This window comes from Cydia fagiglandana, chromosome 18 (assembly GCF_963556715.1).
Source record: "Cydia fagiglandana chromosome 18, ilCydFagi1.1, whole genome shotgun sequence".
Taxonomy (NCBI): domain Eukaryota; kingdom Metazoa; phylum Arthropoda; class Insecta; order Lepidoptera; family Tortricidae; genus Cydia; species Cydia fagiglandana.
Window position 1 is genome coordinate 13,691,686 of NC_085949.1, and position 18,547 is coordinate 13,710,232.

General features: G+C 39.4%; 2 protein-coding genes across 2 annotated transcripts; both read left to right on the forward strand.

The window, feature by feature from the left end:
- The first annotated feature begins 1,709 nt into the window (after positions 1-1,709).
- On the forward strand, positions 1,710-18,424 carry LOC134673160 (N-acylneuraminate-9-phosphatase). Its single transcript, XM_063531106.1, has 5 exons — positions 1,710-1,918; positions 9,998-10,172; positions 14,418-14,502; positions 15,973-16,195; positions 17,118-18,424. Exons 1-5 carry the CDS (start codon positions 1,811-1,813, stop codon positions 17,286-17,288), a joined length of 762 nt encoding a protein of 253 aa, XP_063387176.1. The 5' UTR covers positions 1,710-1,810; the 3' UTR covers positions 17,289-18,424.
- LOC134673132 (neurochondrin homolog) lies at positions 2,011-4,605 on the forward strand. The gene has a single exon (XM_063531072.1). It carries the CDS (start codon positions 2,259-2,261, stop codon positions 4,467-4,469), a length of 2,211 nt encoding a protein of 736 aa, XP_063387142.1. The 5' UTR covers positions 2,011-2,258; the 3' UTR covers positions 4,470-4,605.
- Positions 18,425-18,547: the final 123 nt, after the last annotated feature.

An 18,547-nucleotide genomic window follows, 5' to 3' on the forward strand; every position in this document is an offset into this window, starting at 1 on the left:
ACATCGATTCGAAACTGAAACGAAATTTAAGTACACTTACCACAATTTCATTTTGTACGATGTTGCACTCTTTAGTCCAAACATTATTAAGCGCTGGTGGTGTAGCGGTAAAAGCGTGCGACTATAATCCCGGAGGTCACGGGTTCAAACCCCGGCTCGTACCAATGAGTTTCTTGGAACTAATGTGCGAAATATCAGTTGATATTTACCAGTTGCTTTCCGGTGAAGGAAAACATCATGAGGAAACCAGGCTAATCCCAATAAAGCCAAGTTTCCCCTCTGGGTTGGAAGGTCAGATTGGCAGTCCCTTCCTTAAAAACTAGTGCCTACCTACGTCAATTCTTGCGATTTTTTTTCAAGCTGAGCCCAGGCTCCCATGAGCCGTAGCAAAATGCCGGGATAGCGCGAGGAAGAAGAAGAGTCTAAACATTAGTACAGAATAAATAATAGTACTAGGTACAGAAGAGTCACTCTGTAACAAAGCGCGTCTGTTGCGATCAGGACAGATATGGCCGCTAGGTGGCGACCTGTGGCTTATTTTATAAAGCTACAAGTTACAATTTACAAGCGGAAGTCTCTTTCTAACCCTATGTGTTAGAACGAGACTTCCGCTTGTAAATTGTAATTTGTAGCTTTATAAAATAGGCCACTGGTGACAGCGCCACGCGCGGCTTATGGCTAGCCACCAAAATTGGTGTGGAACGGAAGTACCTACTTTTAGCAAACTGTAGCAAAGCGACGAAATCGCGGAGTGATCCACGCCTGACATTAGGTATGTAGGTAGGTGGTAGGTAGGTACCTACTCTACTAGTGAAAGCTGAACTTTCCATAAACCAAATTGTTTTTCTATTCACCACATCCTATTCCCTTAGCAGCTCAGCAAACATTGGTAACATTTTCCCGCTTCCTTATAATAAAGTTGTAAATAAAAAATCAACCCTCCGTCCAAGGCCGTATTACCGCGAAACAATGTTGATAAAAGAATTTCACTGTACAAAGAATGACGTGTCCCTTATGGTCGTAACTCATCCTCTCTCATATTACTTTCATACGTCTCTGGGTTTACGTAACTTGCTCATATTGGAGGCAAAAACCAAAAATAATGTGTCATTTCCGAGCGAGGATAGCGGAACTACCAGTGCGAATAGTAGCTAGAACACGATAAAAACAAAATCTAAAGTCCTGCCTATAGGTATCTCAACGTAGAAAGAAATTAGGTACCAATGCCAAGAGCCAAGACACATCATGGGTGTTACAATTATGAGTCATAACATAGCAATGGTGTAGCGGTTATGTGACACTAGGCCCACTTGCACCATCTCACTAACCAGGGGTTATGCGGTTAAACCGTTAACTCAGTGTCAAATTGTACTGGTAATCATGGTAACTCCATGTTTAACCGGTTAACCCCGGACTAGTGGAATGGTGCAAGTGGGCCTTATTACATTTGTTTGACAGACTACTTATGTTAAAATAATATAAAAATTTGAACCCGCGAAAATTATGTTTTGGTCTCGTTGTTGTGATATCCATTTTTTATAAAACCGCCATCTAGCGGTTTATTTGCATACTAAGACCGTATGTCACTGTTCTACACAGTCATGGTTCTAATCAGTTTTTTTGGTTCGGGCAGCTAAGGTGGTTACCGCGCAAAATACTACTAGATGGCGTAGTCTTCTACAGATTGTTCAACAAATATGTAATTTTTCCTTCTATTCCATTACATTACTTGCTGTGCCGTGCGCGAGTGAGAGCGAACTAAATTACACAGGATCTCTATTTTACTGTTTTCTTTTTCCTAAGATATATCATGGCTGGTGAATCTTACAATGAAAATAGTGATGTTTCGGCGATATTTTTCGACCTAGATAACACTTTAATTCAGACGAGGAAGTGTGATAGCAGAGCCTGCAATAAGGTTTGTAAAATTTCGATTTTATGATTTGACATTGTCACGGTCATCTGTGACCCACTGCCAGTGCGCGCGCTGTCATCGCGTATATTTTTTGTGTTACGTAGTTTCTTGTCTATTGCACCGCGTGTTCTCGCGTTCCAGTATGTATGTTTATAAATAGGATATTCTTGGTTGGAGAACGCGGGCTCTGCAGCCAGATTTAGATAGTTTGGAAGAGAACTCGGGCTAAATATAACCGTGATGTAGATCGTTTGGTCGATTCAACGTGTGCCGCTTGTTGGCTCTCAGTGGATTTCAGTGGAGCGCGAATCACGACGTGCTCGCCAAAAAGTGTTTTGTGACAATGGGTGATATATCGGAGTCAATTCAGAAATGCGTTCTCATTCTGAAGAACGCGAAAACAGACACAGAAAAGTTCGCCGCGCTTTTCATGGTGACTAAACTAGTGAAGGCGAAAGACTGCAAGGCGAACGCGAAGAAGGCGCTGTTTGAAGCTATCGGGTTCGGATTCTTGAAGAAACTGCTGACCTGCACCTTAGAAGATGACTGCCCGCCCTCAGTGTACAAGTCAGTGGCACTCTCGGTTCTTACATGCTTCTGCAATGAGCCGGAGCTTGCCACACATCCCGAAATGCTGGCTAACATCCCGGTGTTCCTGGACATAGTGCAGACGTCTGACGATTCAGACTATGACGACAACCTCATCATCATCAGCGAAGCATACACATGTCTACAGTGCATCGCTGAGCAGGAAGCGGGCCAGAAAGCTCTGATCGAAGTGGGTGCCATAACTAAGATGTCTGAAATCTATTCACATCAAAGTTTCCAAACAGATGAAGCCCTTAACATTCTTGTGAAATTGGTAAGCAGATATGGCCCTGCTGCTTGGGGCAATGACCCTAAACCGTTCCACGCATTAGTCAACAAAATAGCATTAGATTTTGCCACAGATCAATCGGAAAGGAAGTTCGAGTTGGCTACTATATTGAGTGCATTGTTATACAGTTGCAACAAAAGCACTGTTATACCTGGATCTGCAGAGGAAACTTGGCCAATGAGCATTTATAAAGCTCTGCATGACATCTTGACTAGCAAGATTGGGAAAAACCAGAGAGATCCCGCTCTGAAACTAGCAGCTAACATTGTAGATTTACTTGGAATTGAGTGGACTTTCAACGATGAAGAGAATCCTAAGAAGTTCTTCCTTTTGTTGCTTCAGCTGTGCGCTATTGAAGTCAGAATGCAACTAGATGACAGAAGTTTTAAGCAAGCCTTCGCCAGTGCTGATTTAATTACTGCTTGCTTCATTGTACTGGAACTATCCATCAATTACATGGCTACAGATCAGCTGGACTTGGAACAGAAAGAGAAACAGTCTGTCTACACAAGCCTAAAGGGAGCCTTTAATGCTGTTGTCTCACAATTGGGAAAAGTATCCAATGACAAGAACAGGGACAAGTTACCTGATGATGAAAAGGTGTATGTTTGTGCCATGGTCAGAGTACTATTTGCCTGGATTGCACAGGAAACTACAGCTATGCGTGAGCAAATATATGCACTACTCCCATTCATGTTCCAACTTGCCAATGACTCTTTCCATGCTTACCGATCAAGGAAACTAGCTGAGAAGAACCAATCAGAAGGAGAAGCAATGGACATGGACACGACACTAATGGGTCAAGTTGATTTACTCCGTTTAATGTTACCAGCTCTCTGTCATTTGGTTGTAGAAGACAAAGCCAGAGATATCCTGTTCAAATTGAAACAGGAAGATATCCTCTATGAGGCTGTAAGCTTCCATTGGTCAATAGTTCACTACAAGAAACCTCCCGTACCAAAGTCAGAACGCTTGAAAGTCAAAACTCAACCTGAGGCTGCAATAGACCCTAAAGTATTAGAAGACATGAAGGACTCCCGAGCAGCCATGGTCAGCCTGTGCAACATATTCATGAACCTTACAGTACTAGCACCTAAAATTGTAGATAACAGTATACTGTTCAACACTTTACTGAAGTTCATCTTCAACAACTTACCAGAGCTGAAACAAATTCCTGAAAACCTGGTTTTGCATGGTCATCTAGCTGTCCTAGGCCTTCTTTTATTGAAACAGCAAGCTAATAAGGTAAAGAAGAATGACTTCTCCATTTGCAGATACATTCAGTCTACAATTCGGTTTCTCTGGGATGCTTACAATGTTGATGAGTCTAATGATCCCACTGCTCTCGTTGTGTCCATGAGTTACAAAGAAAACTGGAGTGAAATTGCTGATCTATGGTTCCTTGGCATGCAAACCATGAGTGGGGTCCTAACTATTGTACCATGGATCTCAGAGTTTGCCATTGAGAGTGGCTGGGCTGAGGGCATTGCTGAAATGCTTGCCAAGGTAAAAGTTGGTACACTTCCCCCCAATGTTAAATCTGCATTTGAGGACTTCCTTTGCAGACTAGTAGACTCAAATGAAGGTGCTATCCCAGTCCTTAAGAAAGGCGGAGCATTGAAAATGTGCAGGAACCACCGATTAATGGACTTAGGCAAGAAATTGTTTGGAGACTAAGTAGATAGAATATTTATGATAATTTGTCATACATTTTTATACTAATGGTACTTAATTTTGAGTTGTGAAACTTGTGAATTTAACGCCAGTCTTCTCTATCTTTCCATCTTCCTTAATACATAAAACTATATAAAAAGTGTTTTATATTTTCGCTCGTTTATGTAAAATCTGCAGCTGTGCTGCACTTAGGCTCTTTGAGAAACTGTTAAAACATAAACAAGCAATTATACAATAAATTCTGGATGTAAAAAATATTTGTTTTTTTTTTACAACTTTAGTTTCCAAGGAAATGATTAAACATAGCAAATTACAAGTTTAGTTTCCAAGAAAATGACTCAATATAGCAAGAAAATGTAAATTGTTTTGAGCTAAGTTCTGCGTAAGCAAAAAAATAACAATGGCCTGATTCTTGCTCATTGTGACAATTACCTGATTTGCTTCTGTGTCTTTAGGTATATTAAAAAAAAGTATACAAACAATTTATACAGTTTCGGGTAGTAATAACGTTATTGGTTAATCAACCAAATACAAAACCGCTTGGGTCTGTCACTGGACGACCTGACTTTAACCTACATTATTTGGTCATGTAATATATGCATCTACCCTCAACTAGTTTAAGGAGCCATTTGAAGGTAGATTTTGTTTACTTTTTTTTTAATATCTAAGGATACAGAGTATAAGGTAGATAGCTTTTATCGGATTAGAAACCAATGCAGCCAAAGAAAAAATACGTGGTCCTCTATCACACCAAAACATCAGTGCGAGCGAGATGGACGCAGTCGCTAACAACGCCAAGCGTCAACTCGTGGTACTGCTACAGTTGACGCTGCATAGGTTTTAATTACATTTCTAAAGGGTTTTTCACAATCTTAACCACATACGACTCATAGGTGAAGGTTCGCTCATTGTGACGCAAACCGGGAATAACCCTACGAGCGTAGCGAAAGTGACAATGACAGTAATTAGCGGAGTATAGCAGTGTCAATTTCGGCTTGGATGCTGTGCCAAGCAGGTGAGTGAACGTCTCGCACGAGCGTTGACCCGAGCTATTCCCGTCCCTTTCACATCAACCAGTTAAGGTGTGATCTCCCAAATCCGTAACACCTATGGGTGGCTGAAGACCAGATATACTGGGGGATCCAGATAGACCAACTTTCAGTATAGGAATAATGGAGATGCTATTTTCAGCCTTGCTTCCGTATGATCTTTATATACCACCCTGTCTTGAGAATGAGCTCTTGAAATTAAATGAAAGACCAGGTATACTCTGTATCATTAGGTACTTAAATAAAAGTAAACAAACAATTTGTACATTTTCGGGTAGTTTTAACATTTATTGGTTAACCGACCAAATACAAAAGCGCCTGGATCTGTCAATGAACGACCTGACTTTAACCTACATTATTTGATCATACTCGTATTATGTCTTTATCTACCCTCAACTGGCTTAAGGAGCCATTTGAGGGTAGATTTTGTTTACTTTTATTTAAATACCTAAAGATACAGAGTATAGAATCGGACAATCGGACCATGCTATCTGCATGGCAAAGTGTGACAATGTCTTTAAGATATGAAGAGGCACTCCCTATAATTTTCTGTTTAAGCCGGTGCAAACAAAACTAAGTTAGTTAAACTAAGTTAAAGTAACTTAGAAGGACTACACGTGACAAACTGAAGTGTTCGGCGTTCAGGGGTTATAATGATAACACAAGAGTCGGGTAAATACTGAATATATTGGTAGAAAGCGCTCGCCTTATATACTAAGGTTTTAACAGGTTTAATCGAGTGGAAGTTATGGCAATGGTCATTAACCATTGTATAGTAAATTACAGTAAGTCAAGGTTTATGGCATCGTTAACTTAATGTTCTATAAAGTAGTAAAATACATATATGGGAGATAGGCATCAAGTATCAGCTGTATCAGCTGATAGCAGCTGTGTATGATCTGACTACACTACAGCTTTCCCGTTTTTTTTTTTTTTTGAAGACAAAAAATATATAACAAGTATTATTTTTTGGCTTAAGTGAACTTATATCTATGGTATACATATTGGTTCTTAAAATTATGAATATAATAAAAACTTAATGCTATTTGGATATACAATTTGCTTACATGCTTATTTCTAAGATTACATGTTCCTTATACGGTTATGAAATACATTGTTGCATTAACATGTGTTTACTGTTATTGAAACTGTTAATATGATATTTATTTGTTAGGCATTATTGATTAAATTTCTGTGTCATGGAGATAGTGGTTCCTTATATGGATGGGATGGGTTTTTTTTCATCAGAATTCTTGCTCGTAAATTGTTTGTTATGGTAAAGAATTGATCACCAATGAGCCATTTTGTAATGTCTGCATTGTGACCTAATAATGTAAGCTGACTTCGTGATACTTGTCACCTGTCTTTTAAAAAGTACACAGCGCCTTTTAATAGCGCTCTGGTCGTTCGACCTTTTTTTACATACAACATATTTATTAAGGATACAAAATTTATTATTTATTATAGCGCCCAAGGACCGCTGCAATTGAGAGCTCGCTCGAATTGTTTTGGTTTCGAGGGTTATTGCCTGGTTGTATCCTGGTGTACCTTGCTTACATTATTTATTTCCACGAGCTATCCAGTTTTGAAAGGAAATCATCATTTTGAAAACTTAAAGCATATATAAAGTCATAATAACTTTGGTCATAATATTCTTATGAATTTAGATGGTACGGAAATATTCACTTTGCTTACAACAATATTTGAAATTGGTATAACACAGTTATGCTTAAATTGTACCTCTTAACATCGTATGGTCGTTGTTGGACACTAGGGGGGTAGTAGTAGCGACGGCTCTGGTGCTGGTGACTCGCTGCAGGTGCTGGGTAATGGCGGCGGGGCTGATAATATGCTCTTCCTAGACGCTGGCGCCGGCGGGCGGCGCGCGCATGCCGCACTCGTCCTGCCCTGTAGTCATCTGGTGGTTGGTTAGGCACAGGCGGTGTTGGTAGTGGCGGCGGGCCTGGTGCTGGGCTGGCTGGTTGACTGGCTGGCTTACTGGCTGGCTGGGCGGCTGGGCGGCGTCTAAGCCGGGGCTGCCTCGAGCCATCGCCATGAAGTGTTCGGGCTAATCCTCGAGCAGCCCGACTGGCAGGGTCGCCATGAAGTGTTCGGCGTTCAGGGGTTATAATGATAACACAAGAGTCGGGTAAATACTGAATATATTGGTAGAAAGCGCTCGCCTTATATACTAAGGTTTTAACAGGTTTAATCGAGTGGAAGTTATGGCAATGGTCATTAACCATTGTATAGTAAATTACAGTAAGTCAAGGTTTATGGCATCGTTAACTTAATGTTCTATAAAGTAGTAAAATACATATATGGGAGATAGGCATCAAGTATCAGCTGTATCAGCTGATAGCAGCTGTGTATGATCTGACTACACTACAAAACAACGAGTAGGTATCGTTATCTGTAGAACGAACGTGATACTTTAGACTTTGTTAATTAATTAACGTGGATTAACATTCTCTATAAACTTGAATTTGTTCTAGAGACAAAGTAAAGGTACCCACCTCCGTTTGGTAAATAGAACTGTGGGTAGAATCTTTGCGGAAAGAGAAGAGTCGTGGAATATAAGGGAGCCAAAACATTATGGGAGTTTTGCTTCCGCAGAAATTATGTGTGTAAATGTAACATTTACGTACTTATGCAACACATAGGTATTTGCCTACTGAACATTGCCAGATTTTTTTTTAATTTAAGAGTTTAGTTGGGCTATTAAAATAGAATCATTACAAACAACTTTCCGTCTCAAGATGAGACATGATGATTAATATCGCCGGAATAAAAGTGACTTCGTTTCTACGCCCAATATTTTTGGCATACAAACATTGAGAGCATAGGCTACGTTGGTCGCTGACGCATTGTTTTATCATATGTACAAAACATGTAGGTAATAAGGAAATGAACGATACTAGCATAATCTTTTCAAACGTCACAATACATAGTCGCATGCAATATGCGATACTTTGCGGCTTTTGATGCGCACGCAACGGATTTTAGTATTATTTGTATAGAAAGTCACACAAGTGCGTCCACTGATCCGGACGCATCGCACGTAACGGATTTTAGTACTCTTTGTATAAGAAAGTCGCGCAAGTGCGTCCACTGATCCGGACGCATCGCACGTAACGGATTTTAGTACTCTTTGTATAAGAAAGTCGCGCAAGTGCGTCCACTGATCCGGACGCATCGCACGTAACGGATTTTAGTACTGTTTGTATAAGAAAGTCACACAAGTGCGTCCACTGATCCGGACGCATCGCACGTAACGGATTTTAGTACTCTTTGTATAAGAAAGTCGCGCAAGTGCGTCCACTGATCCGGACGCATCGCACGTAACGGATTTTAGTACTCTTTGTATAAGAAAGTCGCGCAAGTGCGTCCACTGATCCGGACGCATCACACGTAACGGATTTTAGTACTGTTTGTATAAGAAAGTCACACAAGTGCGTCCACTGATCCGGACGCATCGCACGTAACGGATTTTAGTACTCTTTGTATATAAATTATATAATAGAAAGTCACACAAGTGCGTCCATTATCCGTTGCGTGCGATGCGGCCCTGTAAAGCGTCTACCTTTAACCGACAATTATCTAAAATCGCATGCCATTTGTTGCTGCATTTGTAGAAGTCTACAGTTATGAAATAGCGATTGGGGAAGGCTTAACTGATCCAGCACTCGGTAGTAAAGATAAATTTGACTGATAGTATTATCCGTTCGTGTTATTGCATAGTGCACGCAATGAATAAGCTCCAAACTGCAAGTGAATCACGTGATGTAGAAGTTGCACAACTGTTATTTGTCTGCCGAGTGTCTGCTGATATGAAAAGCAACCTATTTATTGAATAAGGCTTACCGTTCCACTGAGGCGAAGATGTATGGTATGGAGACGTGTGCGAATAAACCAATATTCCCACACGTCTCCTATTATCTCTGCCTTAGTAGAAAGGAAGCCAGGAATTACTTTGGAAGTCCGTAGCATAATTTGCAATTCTGATAGAAAGGGTAATAAAGTTATCTCTACATACCCCGTAGCTTAAGTACCTATCCAACTATCCACAAGCACTCGCTCACAAGACACGCACACACCACAAAAAATATTTTCAAAAACAATGACATCTTAATATGACAGTCGACTGAAATGACAAAACAGCTATACCAAGCTATACTAAGCTATACAGGCAGCTTTATCTATTTTTTAATACTTCACCATTCCGCAAGTGCAAGTGAGTAAAGTTTATTTCCACTCCTTCTTTACAAAGAATTTTCTGTTTTTCCAATCTCCTGATGATGATGATCCTTCCGGCCGATTTCGACCATGGTGACCACTTCAACTCCTAGTTAGCTCGGCGCTCGTAAAAACTGAATCATCTTCGGTCTCACTCGTCTGCAAACCTTTCCACAATGAGCCCTAAAATATTCTAGCTTTTTAAATAAGGATGTTCATAATTCATAATAACCTTCATCTCTTCAGCTTGTCGAGGTCCTGGAACAACAGTACGGGCTGCCGCGCGAAGCTGCCTCCGAGAGCGCCACCAAGTTTCTGAGGGCCTTCCGCGCGCGCCCCGATGACGACTCATTCGCGATAGACGAGTGGCCAGCACATCTATGGAGAAACTGCTTGCCGAAGAACTATAGACACATCGCCAGTGAGTATACTTGGAGGCTCTAGATAAATGTTTCAAATCCAGTATTTCCTGTAAGAAGTCGTCCTATCGGACGCCCCAGATATCGCTGGTGCGACATGGTGGAGGCGGATCTGCGCGAACTTCGAGCCAACAATTGGCGGGAGGTCGCACATGACCGAGAAAAGTGGCGCTGTCTTGTGTCGCAGGCGGAGGCCAAGTCTCATTTTGGGGCGCTGAGCCAACGGAGTAAGTATTTCCTGTAAGGCCTGCTTGCAGAGCCCGACCAGGTTCCTGAAGGTCTTCCGCGTGCTTCCGGCGATTCATTCGTGATATACGAGTCGCCAGCGACCCTGTGTAGAAACTGCTGGTAGATCGCCAGTAAAAATTCTTCAACTCTTCGACCATTCGTTAACATAACACTAACAAAAAGTATATAGTTTAAGCTCATTGTAAGTGAACTTTTGTTCTTTATGAGTAATAAAATCTTTAAACCCAAAAAGTATATTTCCTGAAGTGACTTCGCCCACCTCCAGATCCGTCCTAATATTCTAAGTGACAGGCTAATAGGTCCGATCAACACCCCACGTCAACAATCAACATCGATCAGAACCTTGATATCATTACAATTACAATACGGCATACGGCTCTCTGGTATTGACCAATATCCAGGCAGGCCGTTTCTCTATAGACACTAAAACAAGACAAACAGCTTATCCATTCGCTTTGTATTTACTGAGCATTCAACCTTGTAGGCCCAAGTGCAAATGCCGCCGACTTCTTATCGTGCCACAAATATCAATATCCTTGTGTTTAATGCCTTTCATTGCGAGATATGGAAGAGGGTGTGTCCAGCGAAAAGGAAATTTACGGCCACTGCGCTGCAGACAGAACTACACAACATATCGATTACCTCCCAGAGCTTGGTAGCTACATTGTATTTAGATACTCGTACATCTGTTCTACACGTTACAGTTGGGGATTTTAGATTTTAACGGTATTAGGTATACGGCTTCGTAATTATTTTAATAGTAAGTATGGTAAACATCCTAGAGTGCCCTAGATAGAGCTCGACATGCTAATGTCCAATAGCCTGCTTTCACCTTTATTGACGATTAGTTAAATGATGTTTAAAGATGCCATGCTTTGAGACCGTGACGAGCGCTTGAACGTCTATCTTATCCTTCCATAGCCTCGACTTTGAACGTGACCTTTCAACTACCTCTGCACCGCGGCGCAATAACAATCACGGATAAGACACTATTTATTTACCTTTCAATTCATTATCTAAATGTCCTCATAAGCTACAGTAAACATTTACTTACGGTACAGTTAATTACAATAACTTTTCAAATCAAACTATAAAGCACGCAAAAGAATGACAAGCTTTCCTGTCGCTGCAAATAAAGTCGTTCTAAAATATTTATGCTCACATTTTCGCGTAAGATATTAAAGGTGACTGTACAATATGGCTCCTAGCCAGGTCTTTGTGTCGTCAGAACAATTTAGTGTTCCCCAAATAAGTAGGCGTAAGCCAGGCCACAGAGCAATAACAACATGGTACATAAACATTTCATACTTCGTCGTGCTTCGTCACTATATTTGAAAAATTCTCGTATCTCGCACTGCTACCCAGAGTTAAAACGCAATAACTCTGTACGCATCCTATACATTAGTTACCACATTTTTCTTTTGATTGACAGAAGAGGATACAAGTTTTTTTCAAAGTAGTGACGAATTTTATTGTCATGAAAATGTTTGGGCTTGATTCTAAGGAAAAATTATTGAAGTGGGTATGGTATAAGATTATTTACGTCAATTTCGTCAGACGCATGCGCCCCACGCGATATTATTATCTTAGAAATTGTAAACAAAATGATGTTCACGCGCAAGTGTGAACGAAGGAGATAGATGCGGAGATGGGAATAGAGTGAAAACATCTTTTTAAATTATTTAGTGTATTTCACAATAGGAGTTTTATTTTTAACTGCGCAGCCAACGGAAATGTCTGAAGTTTAGAGTTATGTCTGGGATGGTACCATTTCATTTTGGATAAGTACCTCATACGTATTAAGTGCTCCCATTGACGCGTGTCCTTAGATCCTGATTTGCTAAAAGCTACGTGACTATCAACAAATTAGAAACAAAAATAACAAATTATTATCCATATTTCTGTGTGATTCACCAGGTTACCTACAGGCACTTATAACTACAAATCTACTAAGTAGATATCGCGGCCACGTTTACCTAAATATTCATTTTAGTTTAACAAATACATCGTCATTTTCAATTCATTATAGGTATGACATTGATACGCAGCAGGTAAAAGCCTCGCACTTGACCGTGTTGTGTTAGCTACAATAGAAATTTAAATCAATATTCGTTTAGCCACATGTACCTACGTGTAATAGGTTTATTTATCACGGTGCCGTTGATAGTTTGATGAGATACGGCATAAAGAAGTGGGTAGGTGTATCATCATTCGGTGCAAACACATCATGTATTTTTCATGGTGAAATATATAGGTAAATAAAAAACTTCCTGTTTGGTTTGGATAGGTAGTGGAATTTCTCATATCTATACTATAGCCTGTATCTTTAGGTATTCAAATGAAATCAAACAATTTGTAAATTTTAGGCAGTTATAACATTTGTTGGTTAACCAACCAAATACAAAACCGCCTGAATTTCTCACTGAACGACCCTGACTTTAACCTACATTATTTGATCATGTAATGTTTTCATCTACCCTCACCTGGCTTCAGAAGCCATTTGAGGGCACACTTTGTTTACTTTTATTTAAATACCTAAAGATACAGACTATAGGTAGGTAAATAAATAAATACTAAATAAATAAATATTATAGGACATTCTTACACAGATTGACTAAGAGTCGCCTCCATAAACTCGCGAACTAAATTGACATGAGTTTGACAAATAAAATGATACCAGGAATAGCAAAGAAAAAATAGTCACGGGTATATGTCGATAAAATGATATCGATAAGTAAAATATTGCACTTACTACCCATGTCATAATTATAAAGGGGTCACAAACGATTTCGATTAATATGAATGTGACGAGAAAAGTGGTTAATTCGATTGTAAGATTGTGTCGTTACCAATCAAATCAGGAGGTGCGGATGAGAAACTGACAAATTTCAGTGTCATGTTAGTGTGCAACAACTTGCCGTTCTTTATTTCAAGAGCTCGGTTGTCGCCATAAATCTAAAATTGGTGATTTAATTTTATACATGTGGCCGGTAGATGAGATTGATCTATAATTATTTATATTTGGTCAAGCAGATCTTGTCAGTAAAAAAGGCGGCAAATTTGAAAAATGAAGGCGCGATGGGATATCGTCTCAAAGTAAATTTGAATTTCGCGCCTTTGTCTACTGACAAGATTTGCTTGATATTGACCTAATTGTCAACTTAAACGTCCAGTTTAGGGACTGGTCTTCACAATCGAAGCCATAGGGATACCGAGGTGATTTAATTTTTGCGTCCCCACCACTCGAATTAAATGAGAAATTAATCACATTATACGAAATATTTCCCCGTCTGGGCCGGCCTTTTTTGTATTTTGAGCCAAAATCACTTTTTCTATGTTATCACCTACAACTTAATTGTTACTCTAGCTGTAAGTTTTCCTAACAAATAAAACAAAATAAATATAATAAAATATTTATTTAATTACAATATGTTTATTAAATATCCTTGTCTCTATTAGGTACTATAAAATTGCACAATTTTGGAAATACCGACATTCTCTAATTCAAACTTTTTTGAAAATATCGATATGAACAACACTGGCCAAACTGTGGTATCATTTGTGCACATTGACCTGTCAATTTAGTTCGCGAGTTTCTGGAGGCAACTGTAAGTCCCACAGTAAGCTCAAGAAGGCTTGTGTTGTGGGTACTCAGACAACGATATATATACATAGAAAACACCCATGACTCAGGAACAAATATCTGTATCATCATACAAATAAATGCCCTTACTGGGATTCGAACCCAGGACCATCGGCTTCGCAGGCAGGGTCACTACCCACTAGGCCAGACCGGTCGTCAAAGGTACTTATGTTTGTTGCTAACATATGTTTTCCCAATTACGAAATGTTACATAAGTTCCAGTGGCGTTTTCCAGCAACCTAGTGATTTTCCACGCCACTATTTTTAACCCAAGGTGACCGTATTGCGCGTCCCACCCAACTCACTTCGCTTTTTCGATGTTTAATAATTTCATTCAAGTTTCCTTTTGTTTCAGAAAATATATCTGAAGAATGGCTAAAACTAAGATTTCAATATTTGTCTCTAACACCTGACGTTATCCATCTATTAGAGACTTTGAGGTACGTTTTCTTCCGCGATCCGTTTATTTATTTATATTATGCAGAAATACTCAATGTGACATAAGGTTTATTGAACCCTTATTGAGTTCATTGATAAATCATTTCTCCATGATATAATAGCGTTTCATCAAATTCATTACGTAACTTGTGATATTATGAGGCAATTCTTTGTTTTGTTGTCAAATATGCGATAACGATAATGGTCCTGTTTGGCCACTTAAACTACGCATTGTTGTTCAACTTTAAACATGGAAATTGCCTAATGTACCTACACACTGTATTAAACCTACGATATCCTGATGTTGGTGTTCTGAAATAGAATTTTAGTCCGAATGCAGCTGAAAGCTCTTATATACGCACGATATATCTGCGTTCCTTCATGTATAATTATACCCGGGTTTAAGCATTTGGTTATGATTACTTGCATTGAAAGGGAAAGGTCAAAATTAAAGTTTTTCAGTGACTTTCATCAGGAATGCGTGGGTTCTCTGACAGAATTCTGCATGGTGTTATGTGGTGTAACAATGTATGCATCTAAAATGCCTACATCAACAATTCGACATTCATTTAACCATCATTTTCAGAGACCGTCTAGCATGCCAGGTTTGATTCCAGTGCAGCATGCCACATAGTACTATGGATATCAGAGCACTGAGTATATATTTTGGAAACTTTCATGATAAAGTCAGCACCAAAGTTTTGGGAAAACATCGTCTTTATTGGCTACTCAGTAAAGTATGTTTTTGAAAGGTGTCCTCCCAAGCGTGTTGGGCCGACTTTGATCACATGGCTAATTAATTACTTGTTTTTCAACAGTTCTGTTGTTGCTCATCGAGTGAGTAAACTCGGGCGCAGCGTGCGCAACACTTAGGTATTGAATTGTGTTTGTAAAATATATGGGGAGACATCATGAAGGTAAAACCATTGCCGCAACAATTTCATAACAACTGCGAATATATTTTCAAACCTGTATAACTTGAGCTCTAGCTTATTTGAACACGCTTTATAGGTCGGACTTAAAACTGGTCTGCTTGACGCGAATTGGTCGGTAAGGATTTTGATTAATAGCCCTGGTTCAAAGTTTCAACATGCTAAGTGAAAGTACTCCACTTCGCACGAAGTTATAGCTACAAATATCTTCACAGTTGCTACCTGTTTTGATAATTACTGTCATGTTAAGGCACCAAGCCAATTAACTAGTCTGTTACTAACCATGTGAATGAATACCCTAATGTTCTAATTCTCTCAATAAATTATCGGCAAAATGCAAAACATGACATTAAGAGCAGTTCCGAGCCATTTTCATGTGTAATTTATAGCAATTATAAATTGTGCGTGGAACATTAATTCACGTGTCATTTCAGCTCATAAAATGCTCTTGCACTGAGCTTTTATAAGTGCAAGGACATTTGCATGTATAGTTTGCTGAGTTACAGCACGCAATAAAAGTAGGCGACAATGAATGAACAGGGAGGATTACCTACTGGGTCTGATCACGAACGGGCCTTCGCGCGCCCAGTGGCAGAAGATCCAGCGGCTGGGTCTGCGCAAGTACTTCGACTGCGTGCTGGTGTCCGGAGACCTGCCGTGGGAGAAGCCTGATCAGCACATCTTCCTGGAGGCGTGCAAGCTTCTCAACGTCGAGCCGAGACATTGCATCATGGTTGGAGACAAACTTGAGACCGACATTAAAGTGAGTTATTTACATTGACGTATATATATCTAAGGACTGGCCTTACGGGCACTAAAAACGGTCCTAGTTCAGCGGTGTCACTCACGAATTACAGCCAATCGTGCAGTCTAATGGCTCGTCTACCAGATGAGCCAATGCCGGCCACTCCAAGGGACGCATCTATGCGTTAGAGGAAGCAAGTGATATTGCTATCTCATTCTACCGCATGGCTGCGTCCCTTGGAGTGGCCGGCGTTGGCCCATCATGTAGAGGAGCCATAACGCAACTAGTTGCGACCAACAGCGCGCGTGATGCGAACTCATCAACCAATCGCGTTGTAGCGGTGTCATACCGCTGTACTGGCCCCTGTCATGTCTCATTAATATTGCGCGTAAGGCCAGTCCCTAGATATCCATGTACATGTGTATGGTTTAGTACCCGGCGCACTTGGGCTTTAAGCCGTTTATATAAACTCAAAGCAAGATCTGTAACAATAGATTTTATGTTTGGAGAGAGCTACCTACATGTACTTTGAGAACTTGCATTTTTTGTAACTATGTTTTTTGTTGCATATTAATAGTTAATTTATGATACTCTTTTTCATTAGCTGCAACATTGAAGTAAAATTGAAAAGAAAAACACAGGATTAATCTACTCTCAAAATATCTGCTGTACATTTTATGAGCCTCAAACTAACCCGAGTGTTGTCAACATTGAAATGGAAACACGCCAAGTATAATAAAATTAACTATTTACTAAGAAATGTGTACGAATGTGTACACCCTTTACTATTGAGAATGTAGCACTATTTCATAAACTTTAATATTGCTACTTACCATACCAATTGATTCTACCATGAAAACTATAATATTTTCAAACATTCTTCACCTTTCTCAAGAAGTATCTCATCAAGATTTAACATTAGAATTTTCGTTATTTCCAGGGTGGAAAGGAGGCAGAGCTCGGCGGCACCGTGTGGATCCCCCTCCAAAAAGACGAAGAGTCTTCAGACCTACCCGACTTCACGATTGACAAGGTGACAGAGCTCCCTGAAGTCCTACCCAACTCTCCCAAACTTAGGCGCGTCGCTGCCGCCCCTGACGCAATCTGTTGACGACCTTGACTATAAAATACTATACGTATGACTATATTAACTTGCTAAGCGGTCAATGTGACCACTGACTCACTGAACTTCAGTGGAATCTGCCAATATAAATCCTCGACACCCATTCCTAAATTAACTCTGGTGAGGCTACTGACATGTGACTATAACATTATTTTATATCCTATCTAATAAGAAAATTATGCACGGAATTGTCCTATAACTTAGTAGTCAAGAAAAGATCTCAATCGGCCGATTTCTGGTCAAAATTGTGATCAAATGATCACGCATCCACGATCGATTTAAGTACAAAAGTAGCTTTAGAGTAAGTATATTTTCTATACTGAAAATTAATTTTTCAATGTCCAGAGCTTGTCAAGTTACCAACGATATGTTGCAAATGTAACTAGACCTTTTATGAGATCTGAGTTGTGTATAGAGAGTGACATTATAGTTTATTTTTTGAAGACTTGTATAGAGAGTTGGTAGGGCTATTGGATATATTTTTTATTATAATGTATAGTCATTCTTATAAGCTTAGCATGATTACGTTGTATTATTTTTTAAAGTATTTAAGTCTGATGTATGCAGGAGCTGGCCACTATTCATGTGATACCTAGTAGGAGGTAAGTAGTTTTTTGTTCTCAATAAGTTATTTTCTAGACTTATGTGACACTGGTCACAAAACTAGTATCGTTTCTAAAAGTATTCAAGTACAAGGGTTGTTAAATGTGTTGTTTATTTTGTCGGTAGTTCGTATGTAATCTAGACTGGTAAGATAGATGTGGGACATGTGTATATTTATGTAAAAAACATGCTCCTACATAAATTGAAACAGTATCATGAATCATGATGAAACTTGAGACTTTTTTTATTGTTACCCTATGTACGAAAAGTACATTTGACTTCATGCATTTGAAGATTGATTTTATTGAGGTTGACTTTGTAATATTGTTATTCTTAAATGGACATTTACTTTATGTGAAGATTTTGGACTTGGAAGTGATTTTGAAATTTTAAATGCTACATTCTGGACTTTTGCAGCTGTGGGAAGAAATCATATCATAATTATTTAAAATTGATCGGCCAAAGTACTCTTATGATGGCAAAAGTGAATGTGTACATAATAAATATGATATTTTACTACAGCGGTTGTTTCATTTCTAAATATATGATATTTACAGAAGTTGAATAGGTACACTATTTTCAAGCTAATAAACGCCACAGAGGAAATCATAATATACAACTCTCGGAAAAGATGAAATTACATT

Excerpts from the sequence above, each read along its gene's own strand:
- LOC134673160 (XM_063531106.1), top strand. The coding sequence starts at position 1,811 with ATGGCTGGTGAATCTTACAATGAAAATAGTGATGTTTCGGCGATATTT. Across the intron at positions 1,919-9,997 it reads ATAGCAGAGCCTGCAATAAG|CTTGTCGAGGTCCTGGAACA; the intron begins GTTTGTAAAATT and ends TCATCTCTTCAG. Across the intron at positions 10,173-14,417 it reads GAACTATAGACACATCGCCA|AAAATATATCTGAAGAATGG; the intron begins GTGAGTATACTT and ends CTTTTGTTTCAG.
- LOC134673132 (XM_063531072.1), top strand. The coding sequence starts at position 2,259 with ATGGGTGATATATCGGAGTCAATTCAGAAATGCGTTCTCATTCTGAAG.